Raw genomic sequence first — 17,044 nt, 5'->3', positions numbered from 1 at the left:
ATATGTATGCATCGGGTTTTTGTCCTGCCCAGGAAAGGTGTTTTGAAATAACTTCAGAGATCCATAGTGGATCTTTCAGCAGGCTGGAAGAATCCTGTTGATACCCTTTGAGTACTGGAAATGGACTGAACTCTATTTTTTCCTTACGTCTTTGAATTATATAAATTGCTTGACTAATGCACTTCTTTGAAGAAGTGTTGCCTAAAGTTTTTAGACTGAATGTTTTCATGCTCTTAAGGCCCCCCCCGTAAATTAGCATAAATGCATGGTTTTGTTGGTACTCTTAATGGAAAACGAAGTGTGCATGGCACTCGCTGTGGAATTGCTTTGAGATAATTTGAGGAAATTTAATACAACTCAAGGTCACCAAAATTAATGAGGACATGGCAGTTTGGAATGTTTTTTTTTATATCAAACACAACATCAGGATGCTGCCAAGGACCAGAAAGACATTTCTGAAATTGCACGGGCTGCCCTGCAGGGGTGAGGAAGTGGTGCCACAGTTTTACAATTTCAGTGTGGACTCTCCAAGCATGGTCTGCTTTGTGAACAAAGGCTTTGCTAGTTTGTGTGTGTCTTTGTGTTTTTCTCTTCTGTGTATTCTCCTCCCCAGAGGTGTATCTTAGGGCTGTGCCTGCGTGATTAATTTCACTGATTCTTGGCCAGGCACTGCTCTATAGACAGGTGTTGATGTTTTTGAACTTAGCAGGGCAGAGGAACCTTTTCCTTTACTCTCAAGATTGCTGTAAAGGCCTGGAGTGGGATTGGCTGTGGGTTTCTTCATAATTATAGCCTCTTTTAGCAAACCCAATATATTAAACTGTATACATTAACATATTACTTAGGGATTGAATATTTGCTTTTCAGAGTGTTTCTTTTTAGAGCTTTTTTAAATAGCTAGTTCTCCAGTTTCATTAAAATAGAATTTGATACCCAGAATCTGCTTTGTAAGAATACAGGTCCTCATTAAGGCACGGCACACCCATAATCTCTGCTAGAGCTCCTCTTCCCTGGAGATTGAGACAGAGTTTCACGTGAGTTGGGGAGCAAATGAGAGAGATGCATTTTTTTCCATATCAACTTTTTCCCTCATGTCTGCCTAACAGTTCTACTGAGCGCTAATTTCTTGAATCAGGGCTGCCTTCCCTGTGTTTGAAAGGCTGTGCCCACTTGGAAGTGTTTGTATGTGTGGGTGGAGCCCTGTAGAGACAAAATGTAATTGACTGTGCTGCTGCCAGCCAAGATCAGCTTGTCTCCTGCCAGTTTCCCTTTGTTGCTTTTTTGAAGGAGATCAGTAACAGCAAAACCTGCCCCTTAAGTAGTTGGTATGATTCTGAAGAGCAGAGAAAAGAATTCATTGTGTCACCTCTGTAAAGAAATTTAGTGGCTCATGGAAGGTAGGGAAAGAGAATAACCAAATTTGGTGGGACTTAAATCCATCACTTTCCAGTTTATTTTCTGTTTGGGGCATCTGATCACCTGGGTACTATTTTAAAGTGTCCTGTTTTTAAAGTGTTTTGAGTAGGGCCCTGGACCAGTGTCTCATATTCTAATAGTATGTGTGGTTGTTGATGCTTAATTGCTGTTTGCTTCTGTCTATCAGGAGCTTGGGGCTGAGGTTGTTTTGAAGATGTTCATTAACTGGGGGTTTACAGGAGGCTTCTCCTTGTTACTGTTTGCCTCCAAGTGATTGTCATCCTTCCACTACCACACAATTTCTTCTCTAAAATGACAGGCATTCAGATTACCTAAAGGTACTTGCTAATTAAAAATTGTCCTCCGATGGACTCTGAAAAACAAACTGAGGGTTCTAGAGGGGAGGGGGGTGGGAGGATGGGTTGGCCTGGTGATGGGTATTAAAGAGGGCACGTTCTGCATGGAGCACTGGGTGTTATGCACAAACAATGAATCATGGAACGTTACATCTAAAACAAATGATGTATGGGGATTAACATAACAATAAAAAATTAAAATAAAATTAAAAAAATCTGAAAAAAAAAATTGTCCTCTAAAAGCCACTCCATAATCAGCCAAACACACTGTAAGCAAAACACTTAAGAAGTCTGGGATGAACCAGGGGTTTATGCTGATTACAAATATTGACTTCTGCACACACAGTAGCTGCTGTTGAATTATCATAGTCATATTCAGAATAAATTTCACTTTCAAAGCTGATGACAGATTGATTTACTGCTTCGTTTCTAAAACCTAATGAACTTAAAGACATGGGATAGTTATTCCCTCAGAAATTTGGAATCAGCTTTGTCACTCAGTGAATGAAAGTTCAGCATTAGTTATATTAATTTGTATTTGTGGAACACCTTTCTTCCCTGTGTCTTAACACCCTTTGTAGGTGTTTTTGGAAGTGCATTATTAATGCAAAAATTTAAATTTTATTACTAAATCATTTTTACAGCTGTTTTTTGCTTTCATTGCCTTGAGAGGCTAGTACATGACCCATCAGGACACACACACTCGTAATTCCTATGGTTGTTAACTAGACAGTCTTAAATTCTAGTTTTCCAGAACTCTAGAGGATTTAGTTTATTTCATTTTGTTTCTGTTTCTTTTTAGCAGAACATAGAAGTTCTGTTTCAAATTGTGTCTGGACCTTAATAAGAGATTTCAGTTCTGGAATAGTTTTTATGTTGAATAATTAGAGACTTGTGTTTTAGTTTTTATTTTGGGAGATGGGAGGAATTTTAGGATAACCTGATTGTGGCTGTGGTTGTCTGTAGCAGTTTGTCTTAGAAAAGATTATTTATTTTGTGTTCCTCCCCCACATTATGAAAAATTTGAAATACATAGAAAAATTGAAAGAATTGGTCAGTGAATCTTTATGTTAACATTTTGCTAATGTTTGCTTTATCACAAAGTAGTCTGTCTAGCTTTCTCATTATCTTTTTTCTTCCCTCAAGAAGAAATGATCTTTATAGCTAATAATAAAGTAGAGCAAGCAAGAGAGAAAGAGATAGATAGACATGTGTGCAGTACCTGGCATATAGTAGACATAATAGAGCAAGTTGACAAATAAGGGAGTAAATGTGAATGAAAGAATGATCTGAATAGGACATGCTTCCAGCTCCAGGATACAAAGAAACAGTTCCCACCTAATTCCCTGCCCTTAGGGATTTACTGTCTGGTCTGGAAGTGAGAAACCACAGAAGGCAAACCACTTTGCCAGGTAGCCCATATGAAGGCTTCAGTGAAGGTCAACATGGTCAAGCATGGCTACTGGAGTTCAGAAGAGGGAATATGACCCCAGAAGACTGGGGCAGTTGACCAAGACTTCTTGGAAGAAATGGAGCTGGAGGGGCGCCTGGGTGGCTCAGTTGTTAAGCGTCTGCCTTCGGCTCATGTCATGATCCCAGGGTCCTGGGATCGAGCCCCGCATTGGGCTCCCTGCTCAGTGGGAAACCTGCTTCTCCCTCTCCCACTCCCCCTGCTTGTGTTCCCTCTCTCGCTGTGTCTTTCACTGTCAAATAAATAAATAAATAAAATCTTAAATGGAGCTGGAACTGGGCTAAGAGGTAGGGCAGAGCCTGAGAGCAAAGATGGTCACAGGGGCATTCTGAGTCATGGGGAGTGTGAGGCTCCCCACATACTTGGGAGGAGTGGCAGTGTGGTGCCTGCTGGAAGCCCTCCATTCAGGTGATTGGAGAGTATACTATCTTTCAGGTTGTACTCTAAGGCAGCTCCAGGCAGGACCCACTCCCTGTTCCCTGAGCACTCCCATTTACTCTCACTCCAGGACTCTGCCCTTGCTGCTCACTGTGCCTGGAACACACTCCCTCCAGATGTCTGTGTGGCTCCCTCTGCCCTCTGGCCTCTGCTCAGTGAGAACTTCTCCCTGATCTTCTTCTGGCATGCACCAACTCCCCAACATGATTTGTTGTGCTTCCTACTGCATTCCCAAAGCCTAGTGGTAGTGTCTGTGATTATATATCCTTAATGTGTATATGTATGGATATATAGAGATATAAAGAAGAAAACTGAAGGAATGAACAAGTGGGAATTCTGAGGCATAAGAGTGTGTTTGTTTGGTCACTTTAAGATATTTTCTTGTCCAAGCACCGAAGAGAAGCTTGAGCTGGGCAGAGTCACCAAAACATATGTCAGGGTCAGTGCACTTGTGAGGAAGGTTGAAATTTGGGAATGGTTAGCTTGCCCCTCTAGGGCATTCATCCGTGGCATTTTCTCTTTGAAAGATTCATGTTCCTAAGTGAAGTGCTTGGTGATTCTGATGCCTCTTGTCCTCCTTCCAGGACCCCTGCAGTGGATCATGAGTTGGTAATGCCCACTGAGGACCTCTGGGAGCCATGTCAGACGAATCCGCCTCAGGGAGCGATCCAGACCTGGACCCGGACGTGGAGCTGGAGGATGCGGAAGAGGAGGAGGAGGAGGAGGAAGTGGCAGTGGAGGAGCACGGCAGGGATGACACGGAAGACCTATTGGATGGTGAGTGGCTCTAGTTAGTGACATAGGTTGCCATATCTTTTCTTCTCCTGGGTTTTTTGCTGGGAGAGCATGGTGTTTCCAGTTGGATTTCTTAGATCATCTATTGTGAGAAGGCAGAGACTGGGAACACAGCAACAATTAACTCATATGCTATTCCTCAAGAAATGGATTGTTGTCCCTCTACATAGATCTCACTTTAGTGCTGGATGAACCTTTAGCATTTAACTCGTCTTTGACAGATGTGCAGATGCAGATCTAAAGATTTGAGAGTGGAGCATTCTTGCCCAAGTCATGGAGGAGTCAGTGGCAGAGTCCTTGTGGTGAGACTTTGTGGTCTGGGGTCATGAATTCATCAGGTGGCCACAGGCAGGCATGGGGGTAACCGTGAGTTTCCTGAAATTATATTTACAATTCTGCTTGTATGAACATGAGGGGGTTATGTGGGGAGAGATTTTCAGATGATAGGCTCACAACTCCAGAAAGCTTATTGCATTTCCTGTGGTGCTGCTCTGCCTCCCAGCCACTTCCAGTGACTCCACATTGCTCCTAATGGGAGAGAACTGCACCTCCATAGCTGGTAGACCCCCCTCTGGATTCCTGCTTGGCTCACCCCTTCCCTTGCCCCCAACTTATTGAAGTGGCATTGACTTTTTCTTTTCATCTTCAGTCTATTATCAGGTCATCTGGCCAGCCACAGTCTTCTCAGTTAATTCCAGCCTTTAATGGCACAGGATTTAGTTGTTTGTAAGCTTCCTATTGACTAAGGAATAAAGTTTTGTTTGTTTATAACAAACCACCTTGGTAGGACTGAACATGGCGCTAGATTATCACTGCTTGCATCTGAAGGAGCCTAGGAAAATATGCTACTGCTTTTCTCCAGATTCAAGAAGAATAAACATGGATCCTCTTTCTTTGCTGTACTATCTTCAGTTCTCATTCATCCTACCAGATGTCATATGGTTCAGGGATCAGTTTTCCCTCATTTATACTGTCTAGGAGTCTCTGCCCCATTTCCACTTCACCTCTGGCAGGGAAATTTATTTATTTATTTATTTGACAGAGAGACAGCGAGAGAGGGAACATAAGTAGGGGGGAGTGGGATAGGGAGAAGCAGGCTCCCTGCTGAGCAGGGAGCCCGATGTGGGGCTCGATCCCAGGACCCTGGGATCATGACCTGAGCCAAAGGCAGACGCTTAACCGACTGAGCCACCCAGGTGCCCCTATTTTATTTTTTTCTTGATATCGTTTGCTGTCCACTGCTAGTTTATTCAGTTGGAGTCTCCCCAACTGGTTCGGTAGTTCCTTTCTATAAAGTAGAATAAGTAGAAATAATGGAAGATAGTGCTGGAAGGGTACACCATCAGACTGCCTTGCTTGGCTCTCATGGTTCTTAAGATGGCATTAGAGTCCCAGGTATCTGCATCACTTTTTGCTTTTTATCATTTGGGTTCTCAGAAGTATATTTTCAGGCACCCCCTAGAACTCTTGTCAGTTTTAGATTGGATTTTAGATGCTGCTGGTGGGTATAATGGATATATACACATTGTCTTTCCTCTTAGCTTTTTGGAATTCTATTTTCCTTGTTAGGTTCTTAATTATTAAAAAAAAAATCATATGCTTCAGTGGACTTTACTATTATTTATTTAGAAGCGGCGAAAATTTAATAGTGATTTGTCTCAGAATAGTGTAGCTGTGCAACTGGAGTGGGTTTTTTTGTTGTTTTGTTTTTTTAGATTTTATTTATTGAGAGAGAGAGAGATAGCAAGGGAAAGCATGAGTAGGGTGGTGGGGAGAGGGAGACGCAGGCTCCCTGCTAAGCAGGGAGCCCAACATGGGGATCAATCCCAGGACCCTGGGATCATGACCTGTGCCCCTGTAACTGGAATTTTTAAAAAAGAATATTGATACAATTCTCAGATGACATAATTTTTAAAAATTTGAAATGAGTTATTTTTATTGCTTAAGTTCAGAGTGTTAAAAAAAATGTTCCATAGGTACTGTCTTCTTCTCTTGCTCTGCTAGGTTCTTGGAATTTGATCAAGGATCCTTTTGATGTTTCACAGTAGTGTTAGAGCTCTACTCACCCAATCACTCCCAAATAGAATTGATACTTCTGTTACTTGTGGCAACTCCGCTGCTGTTTTAGAGCTTCTAGTTTTCCTGGTTCTCTTATTTTGAACACTGTGCAATTTTGCTGAACCATCTGAGACTGAGACCTGCCTATTCAGTCTTGCCCTTCCTGCCTTGGCTTGCTGGTCATCCCACAGTCTTAATGGGTAGAGCAGCCAGCTATTCTAAAATTAGAAATAGCTATGAATAGTCTTAGCTGGTATAGTGTGATGTGGCCTTTTGTTGTCCTAGAGCAGTGGTTCTTAACCTGGGATGATTTTGCCTCCCAGGGGACAATTTACAATGTCTGAAAACAGTTTTGACTGTCATGACTTCTGGAAGGTGAGGGAAGAATACTACTGGCATCTTGTGGGCAGAGACCAGGGATGCTGCTAAACATCCTACATTGCATAGGACAACTCCGTCCTACACACAGTTATTGTCCCCAAATATCAATAGTGCTGAGGTTGAGAAACCCTTTCAAAAAGGCAACTGTTACTTCAGCTCTTTTTATTTGAAGTTTCATCTCTACTGGATGATAATAACTCACTTTTATAGTGCTTCCTCATCATTTACGCAAACATCTGAACAATCATACTAACCTTTTCAAAGAACTGTCTTTTGGCTTTGGTGATTCCCTCTATTTGTGTTTGTTTTCTTTGTAATTTCTACTTTATAATATTCTTCCTCCTACTTCTTTTGGGTTTATTTAGCAGTACTTCCAAACTTCTTAAGAATGTGCTTACCAGGGCGCCTGGGTGGCGCAGTTGGTTAAGCAGCCAACTCTTGGTTTTGGCTCAGGTCATGGTCTTAGGGTCATGATGTCGAACCTCAGGCTCTGTGCTCAACAGGGAGTCTGCTTGAGTTTCTCTCTGCTTCTCCCTCTGCCCCTCCCACTCGTGCTCTCTCTCTCAAATAAATAAATCTTAAAAAAAAAAAAAAAAGGATGTGCTTACATTTGTTCCCCTAATAAAAACAATTAAAACTATAAATTTCCCTCTAAGTACTGCTGTAGTTCATCCCCTCACAAGCATTTTGACACACTTTACCCTACTTGATTATCTTGATAATCCTATGTGTTAGGTAGGGCAGGTACATTTTAGAGATAAGGAAATTGAGGCTCAGAAAGGCAAATGGCTCACTCAGTATAACTTTGCAAGAAAGTGGCAAAGCTGGGCCTTTGGTTTCCAAAGTGGTGCTCCTTTTCCAAACCCATGCTGCTTCTGAGACCATAGATTCATATCCTTCCCTTGCCTGTAATGGGTTGCTTTCTCTCTTAGTTGGTGCTGTCAAGAAAGAAGCTGGTTAATACTGTTGACCAGAGATGAGAGGACAATTAGAAGTAATAGCATGAGTAAAGGCATAGTAGAAGGGCAAGTATGACATATGCTAGAGAATGATGACCTATCTTACTTGGTGTAGAACTGGACACATTAGGGGGAAGACCAGAGTGAGACTGGAGTGATAGCCTGGAATCGGGTTGGGGGAGGGGGGGAGTTTAGAATTTGTTTTAAAGGCAGCATGGAATTGATGGAAGTTTTTACCAAGGAGCTTTCATTAAAACTTTGATTTTTAAGAATGTTATTTAGCAGTGTACAGAAGAGATGGCCTGTAGATAGTGAAGACCAGTTAGGTCTGTGGTAAAACTTTACGGGAAGGGTTAATGAGATTTTGAACTGTTAGGGTCAGTTGACCTGCATAGGAGGAGTAAATGGTCAGATTTGTTGCAGTGGAATTTATAGGACTTGGTGACTTATTGCATATCCGGGGCAGGTTGAAGACAGAATGGGTGAAGCCTGGGAGGATGATGAAATCTTTACAAAGGTGGGAAGAATGGGATAGATAGGAAGTGGATGGAGGAGTTAGGGATATTTTTAGCTTTGCTGCATTAAGATGGGGCATTATCTCCCCTTGATACTGACCTTTGAATGTTGACTTGTAGGATAGTAGTCTGACATCATGGAGGCTTTGGCTTTTGGGGAGCAGCACCATGATTTTGTCTTTTAAAAGGTGGGGAGAAGACAGTGCTTTCCATTTCTAACATCTTGGGGGGCTCATGGAATGTTGTAAGACATTTTGGATTGTATTTTCATTGCCCTGCTTTTCTCTTCTCCTAATGTCTGTGTTGGATTTTCTCTATTCTCTGGGAATGGTGGGAGAAGTTAGGTGTCAGCACCTTTGGGGTCTATCATTATCAGAGGCAGAAGTTCAAAACCTGGTGCCTGTGGGGTGCCTGTGCCTGGGTTGTCAGTCGGTTAAGCATCTGCCTGCAGCTCAGGTCATGATCCCGGGGTCCTGGAGTTGAGCCCCGCGTTGGGGGTGGGTTCTCTGCTCTGCAGGGAGTCTGCTTCTCCCTCTCCCTCTGCCCCACGGCCCCCGTGCTTGTGTTCTCTCTCTCTCAAATAAATAAACAAAATATTTAAAAACAAAACAAAAAACCTGGTGCCTCTGGAATTGGCTTTCCTTATGCAAAGTGGTTTTTCTGGCTCAGTATTTTCTTCTAGCTCAGCTTCGGGTCCAGTATCTTGCCCCAGATAAGGTACTTTGAAATATTTAGATGAAGGGAACTCCTAGAATAATCTAGCTTTTACCAAAAAAAGTTTGTTTTCAGTTGCCATTTAATGTGAATGTGAAAGTGTGACACGGCTGGTTCATGTCAGAATCCTATGCTTACTTGGCTTTGTAAAGAGATTTTCCTTTGCCTTGGTGGTTTGTTGGCGCATTTGTTTTCCTCAGTGTCACTCCACTCTAAGCCTACAGTAGATTCTTCCTTTCATGGCTTTGGCAACCATAAGTGATAAAGTTTAGATCAAGAGATATTTCCAAGGGTTTTCCTGTCTATACAAATGGCAAAAATCTTAACATCTGTTTCCCCAAGGTAGCTTCTTGTACCCCTGCAGCAGGAAGATGTGGGAGAAAAGTAGCAAAAAACCTGGGTCTAAATATGCCCTTAAAGGTTGGATGAAAAAAAAAAGGTTGGATGGGTGGAGGAGATGCTTAAAATTTAAAATGTTTGTTAAGGGGTGCCTGGGTGGCTCAGTCGTTAAGTGTCTGTTCAGGTCGTGATCCCAGGGTCCTGGGATCGAGCCCCACATGGGGCTCCCCGCTCCGCGGGAAGCCTGCTGCTCCCCCTCCCACTCTCCCTGCTTGTGTTCCCTCTCTCGCTGTGTCTCTCTCTGTCAAATAAATAAAATCTTTAAAAAACTAAAATAAAATAAAATGTTTAACAAGAACTTCATGTGTTTCTTATTAACATTCATCTGGATTAATGATCTAATTCCTGATTTCGCTTGTTCTGCAGGTGTGTGATGAATCTTAGTTAATAATATGATCCCCCTTCCACTACCACTTGCACTTCTTATAGGCTACCTTTATTCTTGTGAAATATTTGCAGGGAAAATCCAGATGCCCCACTTCTTTCCTGTGGTATTGGTATTTTTATTTCATTACTTGTGCGGGTTTCTCTGGTCTTCACCTGGTTCTCCAGCAGGGTTCTGGGGCCACCACCACCCTTTTCTTCTGAGAGCATTCTACTCATCCAAGCTGTCTGGCCCATGTTGTGAACAGCCTTGTTAAGCCAAGACAAGAGTAGGGTTTTTCTAAAGGAATTTTACTGGAGAAAAAACCAAAGCCCTAGCCAGAAACTGCAGACTTAAAGAACTTACTGGTTATTCTAAGAATGATCGCTTGCCAAAGGATTTTATTTCCAAACTTGGCTCCCCGGGTTGTCGTAGGCATATTGGGAGTTTATGGAGCTTCAGGATGAACACGACAAACCTTGTTGGCGTGCCAGTTTTATCAGGCAATTGGGGGAGTGGTGTTGGGGGTTGAGAGTTTAGTACTTTAACTGGTAAGGAATTTAAAATATTTTTGTAATGAAATTAGGCATAGGGCGCCTGGGTGGCTCAGATGGTTAAGCGTCTGCCTTCAGCTCAGGTCATGATCCCAGGGTCCTAGGATCGAGTCCCACATCGGGCTCCCGGCTTGGCGGGGAGCCTGCTTCTCCCTCTGACCCTCTTCCCTCTCATGCTGTTTCTCTCTCGCTCGCTCTCTAAAAAATAAATAAATAAAATCTTTAAAAAAAAAAAAAGAAAGAAAATTAGGCATAGAAACCAGAATTCATATGCATTTTTAAGGTAAAATAGGAGTTTTTTCAAATAAATGTTAGAGTTTGAGTACTTTTTGTTTTTGTTTGTTTTTTAAAGCTTTTATTTGACAGAGATAGAGCACAAGCAGGGGGAGGAGCAGCAGGCAGAGGGAGAAGGAGAAACAGGCCCCCCGTGGAGCAGGGAGCCCAGTGCGGGGCTTGATCATAGAACTCTGGGATCATGACCTGAGCCAAAGGCAGATGCTTAACCAACTGAGCCACCCAGGTGCCCCAGTTTGAGTGATTTTTTAATGGTACCCTGAGAGTCCCAAAAGGATAAGAACATTTCTGCAGGCATTTAGGACTTCTCAGTGGAAAAGTTTGAGAAGTCCTGGTTTAGGTTAGTCAAGATCTGGACACAGGCTGCCTTGATGAGTACATCTTTTTAGAACGTGAAGACCGCTTTTTTGTTTGTTGTATTTTTGTCTATTTTACATGGTGTATCAGGATACTGAGATACTGGAATTGCAACTAGATATGTTCCTTCTGGAACCTGCTTCATAGCCATCTTTTTGACAGAAAGCTAACCTCCTGCTTGTCAACTTTGGCCTCAGGCTGACCTCCTTCAGCTTGGACCACTGGGTAGGGAAAGCTGATCTCCTTCTTACCCCTAGATCTCTGACTCTTCTGCAGGGAATTTGTTTTTTGCTTTTTCTCTGACCCCTATTTGTCTTCTTTGCTTACAATGTAAAGAACAGGGGTAAGGTGTTCTAGGGCAAAGGCCCTGGTGTGGGAACAAATGTGCTTAAGAATCAGGAACGTAGAGGCCATGGTGTCTGGAGCATAGAGAGTAAAGGCCAGAGTGGTCTGGGATGAGATAGGCAGGGGCCTGAGCATGTAGGGCCAGTGGTGGCAGTTTGAAATATACCTGGAATCCTGGGTTTATTTGTTTGGGTTCTAATAGTTGCTCTTTCAGATTCTCACTGTGAGTTCTGGACATATCAGTAAATAGTAGCAGTCTGCAGGAAAAGTCATGCTCTCTGAGCAGCTGGAAGTAGAAATGTGGGGGAGCTTCCAGAAATTTGTACTAAGATCAGAGTGGGTGGTTTTGTTTCATAAAGAATTGCACCTGGGAGGAGTGATTTCAGCAGTCTAATGGGAATCCTACCCAATGTTCTCTCCCTCATATGGAAGCCCCCAGAGCCCTCACAAGGCAGCATAGGTTATGGACTTATGGTTCTCACCACTTATTATGGCCTCTCTGTCACATTAGACATCCTTATTTTGAGCCTAGATTTATTTTCTAAGAATAGTTTTAAAGAAACGTTATGAACCCTGTGATTGCCTAATGTCCTAGATCCTTCTTTGGAGAGCATCTGGAATTTGGATAATATTTCAAAATCTATAATGCCAAATGGCTTATTGATTTTACTGTTTAATAACTTTGTGATTATGAGTAATATGTGCTTATTAAATAAGTTTGAGAAATACAGAATATTATAAAGGACACAAAAATCACCCATAATTCCATCAGCCAATGATAGCAAGATATTTTGTTGTAGTTTTCCTAGTCTTTTTGCTATGCAAATGTGTATTTTTACAAAAGTAGAATCCTATTGTGTATCCCTTTTTGCATGTGCCATTTAAAGGTCTTCATAATTATAATAGCTTTGTAATTCCATGGCATTTCACTCATTTTTACTTTTCTAAGTTTTTAAAAAATGAAAAATAGGGATGCCTGGATGGCTCAGTTGGGCGTCTGCCTTTGGCTCAGGTCATGATCCCAGGGTCCTGGGATCGAGCCCAGAGTTGGGCTTCCTGCTTAGTGGGGAGCCTGCTTCTCCCTCTGCTTGTGCTTGCTCTCTCTCTCACTGACAAATTAATAAATAAAATCTTAAAAATTAAAAATAAATAAATAAAAATAAAAAGATCAGTGGTTGCCAGGGGTTTAGAGAGGGGTGGGGGGTGAATTGGTAGAGCACAGAGGATTTTGAGGGCAGTGAAACTACTCTGTATGTTACTTTAATGGTGGATACATGTCATTATGTATTATCCAAACCCATAAAATGTACAACACCAAGAGCGAATCCTAATGTAAACTATAGGTTTTGGGTAATAATGGTGTGGCTATGTAGGTTCATCCACTATATACAACAAATGGAACATCTGCTGGGCAGTATTGATAATGGGGGAGGCTATGCATGTATTGGGGCAGGGGTATATGGTACCTTTCTTACCTTATCTGTACCTTTCTCAGTTTTTCTGTGAACCTAAAACTATGGGAATATCCTGTGCCTCCAGTCTTTTACCCAGTGTTTTCAGTTTCCATTTATGATTCCTGCTTGTATCACTTATTAATATGTTGGCTGCAAAATGGTGATTTTTGTGATTCTGTATTCCTTCTACATTTATTTGTATTTTTTGGCAAAGATGAGCTTTCCCTCCCCACTTTATTTTTCCTCTTCATCATCATCATCATTATTATTTTTTTATTTTTAACTTCTTTTTATTTCTTTTTTAAAAAGATTTTATTTATTTATTTGACAGAGAGAGAGAAAGCACAAGTAGGCAGAGCGGCAGGCAGAGGGAGAGGCAGAAACAGGCTCTCCACTGAGCAGGGAGCTGGACGTGGGGCTTGATCCCAGGACCCTGGGATCATGACCTGAGTGAAGGCAGCTGCTTAACCGACTGAGCCACCCAGGCGCCCGTTTTTTTGTTTTTGTTTTTGTTTTTTAATATCAGTAGGGTCTCAGATCCTTTTTAAAAAAATTCAGTGTGATAGAGGCACCTGGGTGGCTGAGTCACCCATGGTTAACCATCTGACTTTGGCTCAGGTCATGATCTCAGAGTCCTGGGATTGAGCCCTGCATTGGGCTCCATGCTCAGTGGGGAGTCTCCCTCTCCCTCTGGCTGTCCCCCTGCTCATGCTCTCTCTCTCAAATAAATAAATAAAATATTTAAAAAGTTCAGTGTGATAGAATCCATGCCTGTTGTTCATTTTGATGCTCAGATTGTCCCAGATTTGGCTAGTGGGAGCACTTTCCAGCCAACTTCAGTGTTCCTTTGACATGTTCCCTGCAATTTGTAAGCATTTCCTTTTCTTTCTGGCACAGGAGTGTTCCAGGCCTAGCTTGTATTTTCTCTGTTCCACTCTGGGAATTGGCTTTTTCTCCAAAGATTGCTGGTTTCTTTTAGAGGGAAATGGTACTTAGAAACCAAGATCTGAGCTATACATGTGCTCATTATTACTGGGATATCATTGATTATAGGCTCTTTTGGTCTTTAGAGCTAGGAAATACATTTATTTAAAAAATCGTATTCATACACAATGCTCTAAACTTTAATCCTTTTCCCATTCCATATTTGTATCTCTATTCTCCCACAGTGAGAACCTAGTTCTCAGAATCAGTGTATTTATTCATTTGCTTGGTTTTACAGTAGGTTCAAAATAGTTTCAGATATTTCCACTACAAACAATAAATCTAAAGTTCAAGAGTTTTTTTTTAAATATATCCCACTTAAGCTATTTAGTCAGAGTACTGTATAATTGGATTTTTGTTTGTTTTTTTTCCAGCCTTATTGAGGTTTAATTGTATGCTATGTATATATCCCCAGAACTATCATCAAAATCAAGATAATGAGCCTATTCATTACCCCTGAAAGTTTCCTTATCCCCTTTTAAAGTCCTTGCCTCCTTTTCCTGCCCTCTAATCCTGTCCCTAGTGAACCACTGATCTTCCTGTCCTTATGGATTATATTTTGGTATAAATGAAACCACATAGGGTATTCATTCTCCTTTGGGGCATCTGGCTTCTTTCACCCAGCATAATTATTTTAAGATTCATCCATGTTGTGTATATCAACTGTTCATTTCTTTTCATTGCTGAGTAGTATTCCATTGTATGGATATACCCCAATTTATTTATCTATTCCCTGTGGGTTCTTTCTTCTTCCCTCCCTCCCCTTCTCCCCCCCCCTCTTTCTTTCTTTCTTTTCTTTCTTTCTTTGCTATTGTAAATAAAGCCACTATGAACATTCATGTAAAGGCTTTGTATTCTGTGCTTTCATTTTACTTGGATAATGGATTTTGTCATCTCTATCAGCTATCCATGTCATGGGGAATCGCATAGAACTGAGTGAGAATAGAACATAGTGACATTTTGCTAGAGACTTTCCTTTAGATTAAACATTAATGTTCAGTGAATAAGATTCTTGTCTGTAGATCCAAGTGACTGTTTTCTAGCCCACAGACCACCATCTATTTGCAAGACTCTCGGGGTAAACTGTTAAGTGCATTCGTTGAAATGAAGTTGTTTTTTTTTTTTAATGTTTTATTTATTTGGGAGAGCATGAGCAGGGGGGAGGGGCAGAGGGAGAAGCAGGCTCCCTGATGAGCAAGAAGCCAGACATGGGGCTCTATCCCAGAACCCTGGGATCATGACCTGAGCTGAAGGCAGACACTTAATCGGCTGAGCCACCCAGGTACCCGGAATGAAGTTTTTGTGAGAAAGGTACCTAATAGAGTCTTTTAGGAGTCAAATTGTGTAAAAAGCTGTGTACTGCAGTAAGTTTCAGTGCCTTAAAAGAGTGGCAGATCCCAAAGAGAGCAGAGGACATCAGGAGAGCAATACAGTGTGCCAGAGTGGCAGGGGAAAGGAATGCATTCATTTAGTCATTCAGTAATACTTATTGAGCACTTACTCTTTGCTAGGCATTGTCGTGGGTGTTGGGAATATAGCAGGGAATAAAATTGCCTCTACACGTGGGATTTTCATTTATTAGGTAGAGACAGATGATAGGTACATAAACAAGGTCAGAAGGTTTTAAGTGCTATGAAGAAAGGGGTACTAGGTAAAGTATAAATGTGGTGTGATGCTATTTTATGTAGCATGGTCAAGAGAGACCTCGCTTGATCAGGTGACTTATGAGTGAGCCATGAAAGAAGTTAGGGCTAGACTGGTGGTTGTCTAGGGAAAGCATTCAAGACAGGTAGGATAGCAAGAGCAAAGATCCAAAGGCAGGAGCTTTCTCGATGTGTGGAAGAAACAAGGAGCCGTGGTAACTAAAGCAGAATATCCTGGGATGAGGGTTGTAGAAGAGAGGCCATGGGATCAGACTGCATGGGACCTTATTATGTGAGGTGGGAGCTATTGGAGGGTTTGAGCAGAGGAATGAGATCTGGTCTAGGTTTTTTTTTTTAAAGATTTTTTTTTTTTAAAGATTTTATTTATTCATTTGAGAGAGAATGAGATAGAGAGAGCATAAGAGGGGGAGGGTCAGAGGGAGAAGCAGATTCCCTGCTGAGCAGGGAGCCCGATGCGGGACTCGATCCTGGGACTCTAGGATCGTGACCTGAGCCGAAGGCAGTCGCTTAACCAACTGAGCCACCCAGGCGCCCTTTTTTAAAGATTTTTATTTATTTGACAGAGAGAGACAGCGAGAGAGGGAACACAAGCAGGGGGAATGGGAGAGGGAGAAGCAGGCCTCCCGCCGAGCAGGGAGCCCGATGCAGGGCTTGATCCCAGGACCCCGGGATCATGACCCGAGCTGAAGGCAGACGCCCAACGACTGAGCCACCCAGGTGCCCCAGATCTGGTCTAGGTTTTAAAATATCACTGTCACTGATATGTAGGGAACAGGCTAAGGGAGATAAGGTCAAAAGACTAATTAGAAGGATTCTGCAAAATCCAGGCAAGAGGTGATGGTGGTTTGGTGGTTAGTAGTTGGATTCTGGATATGTTTTGAAGATAGAGCAATAGGATTTGTTGATGAAGTGGATGTAGATTGTGCGAAAGAGCGAAGATAAGGATGGATTCCGAAGTTTTTGGATTGAACAACTTGAACATGCCATTTTCTGAGCTTGGGAAGATTGAGGGAGAGGCACAGATTGGGGACAGATAAAAGTTTAGTTTTGGAAACATGTTAAATTTGACATGTCTTATGCCTCCAAGTTGAGATGTCTAGAGGGCAGTTAGATTATGGAGTTGAAGTTCAGAGGAAAACTCTACATTGAAGATAAAAACATGGGCTATATCTCTATACATCATGGAACAGGATGAGATCATCTCAGAGATAAGAGAAGTGGTCTGAGTGACTAAGTGTTGGGCACTCAAAGGTGGGGAGGGGGATGAAGATTGTCTAGGAAAGAAGATTGAGAAGAAATGGCTACTAAGGTAGTAGAAAAGAGAAAAATGCTACGGTTACCACCCCCCCCCCCCAAAAATGTATTTCACAGAGGAAGTGATCAACCGTGTTACTTAAAGGTTAGCAATAGGGCCACCCGGGTGGCTCCATCGTTAAGCCTCTGCCTTCAGCTCGGGTCATGATCCCAGGGTCCTGGGATTGAGCCCCACATCCGGCTCCCTGCTCCGCGGGAAGCCTGCTTCTCCC

The 17,044-nt window shown here is 42.2% G+C and overlaps 1 protein-coding gene across 3 annotated transcripts in view; it reads left to right on the top strand.

Moving 5' to 3' along the window:
* RAD54L2 (RAD54 like 2) overlaps positions 1-17,044 on the top strand; it is a 113,785-nt gene that overhangs the window by 33,593 nt on the left and 63,148 nt on the right. For all 3 annotated transcript variants that reach the window (XM_045862266.3, XM_064595573.1, XM_045862265.3), the window contains one exon: positions 4,266-4,458. In XM_045862266.3, coding sequence (XP_045718222.1) covers positions 4,320-4,458 — 139 coding nt within the window. In that variant the 5' untranslated portion in view covers positions 4,266-4,319. The remainder of the gene's footprint in view (positions 1-4,265; positions 4,459-17,044) is intronic.

Source organism: Mirounga angustirostris, unplaced genomic scaffold (genome assembly GCF_029215605.1).
Source record: "Mirounga angustirostris isolate CCGP_5_RB_7025 unplaced genomic scaffold, mMirAng1.0.hap1 SCAF_1, whole genome shotgun sequence".
NCBI lineage: Eukaryota > Metazoa > Chordata > Mammalia > Carnivora > Phocidae > Mirounga > Mirounga angustirostris.
The sequence above is the reverse complement of the archived record's forward strand: the minus strand, read 5'-3'. Positions and strand labels throughout refer to the sequence as shown.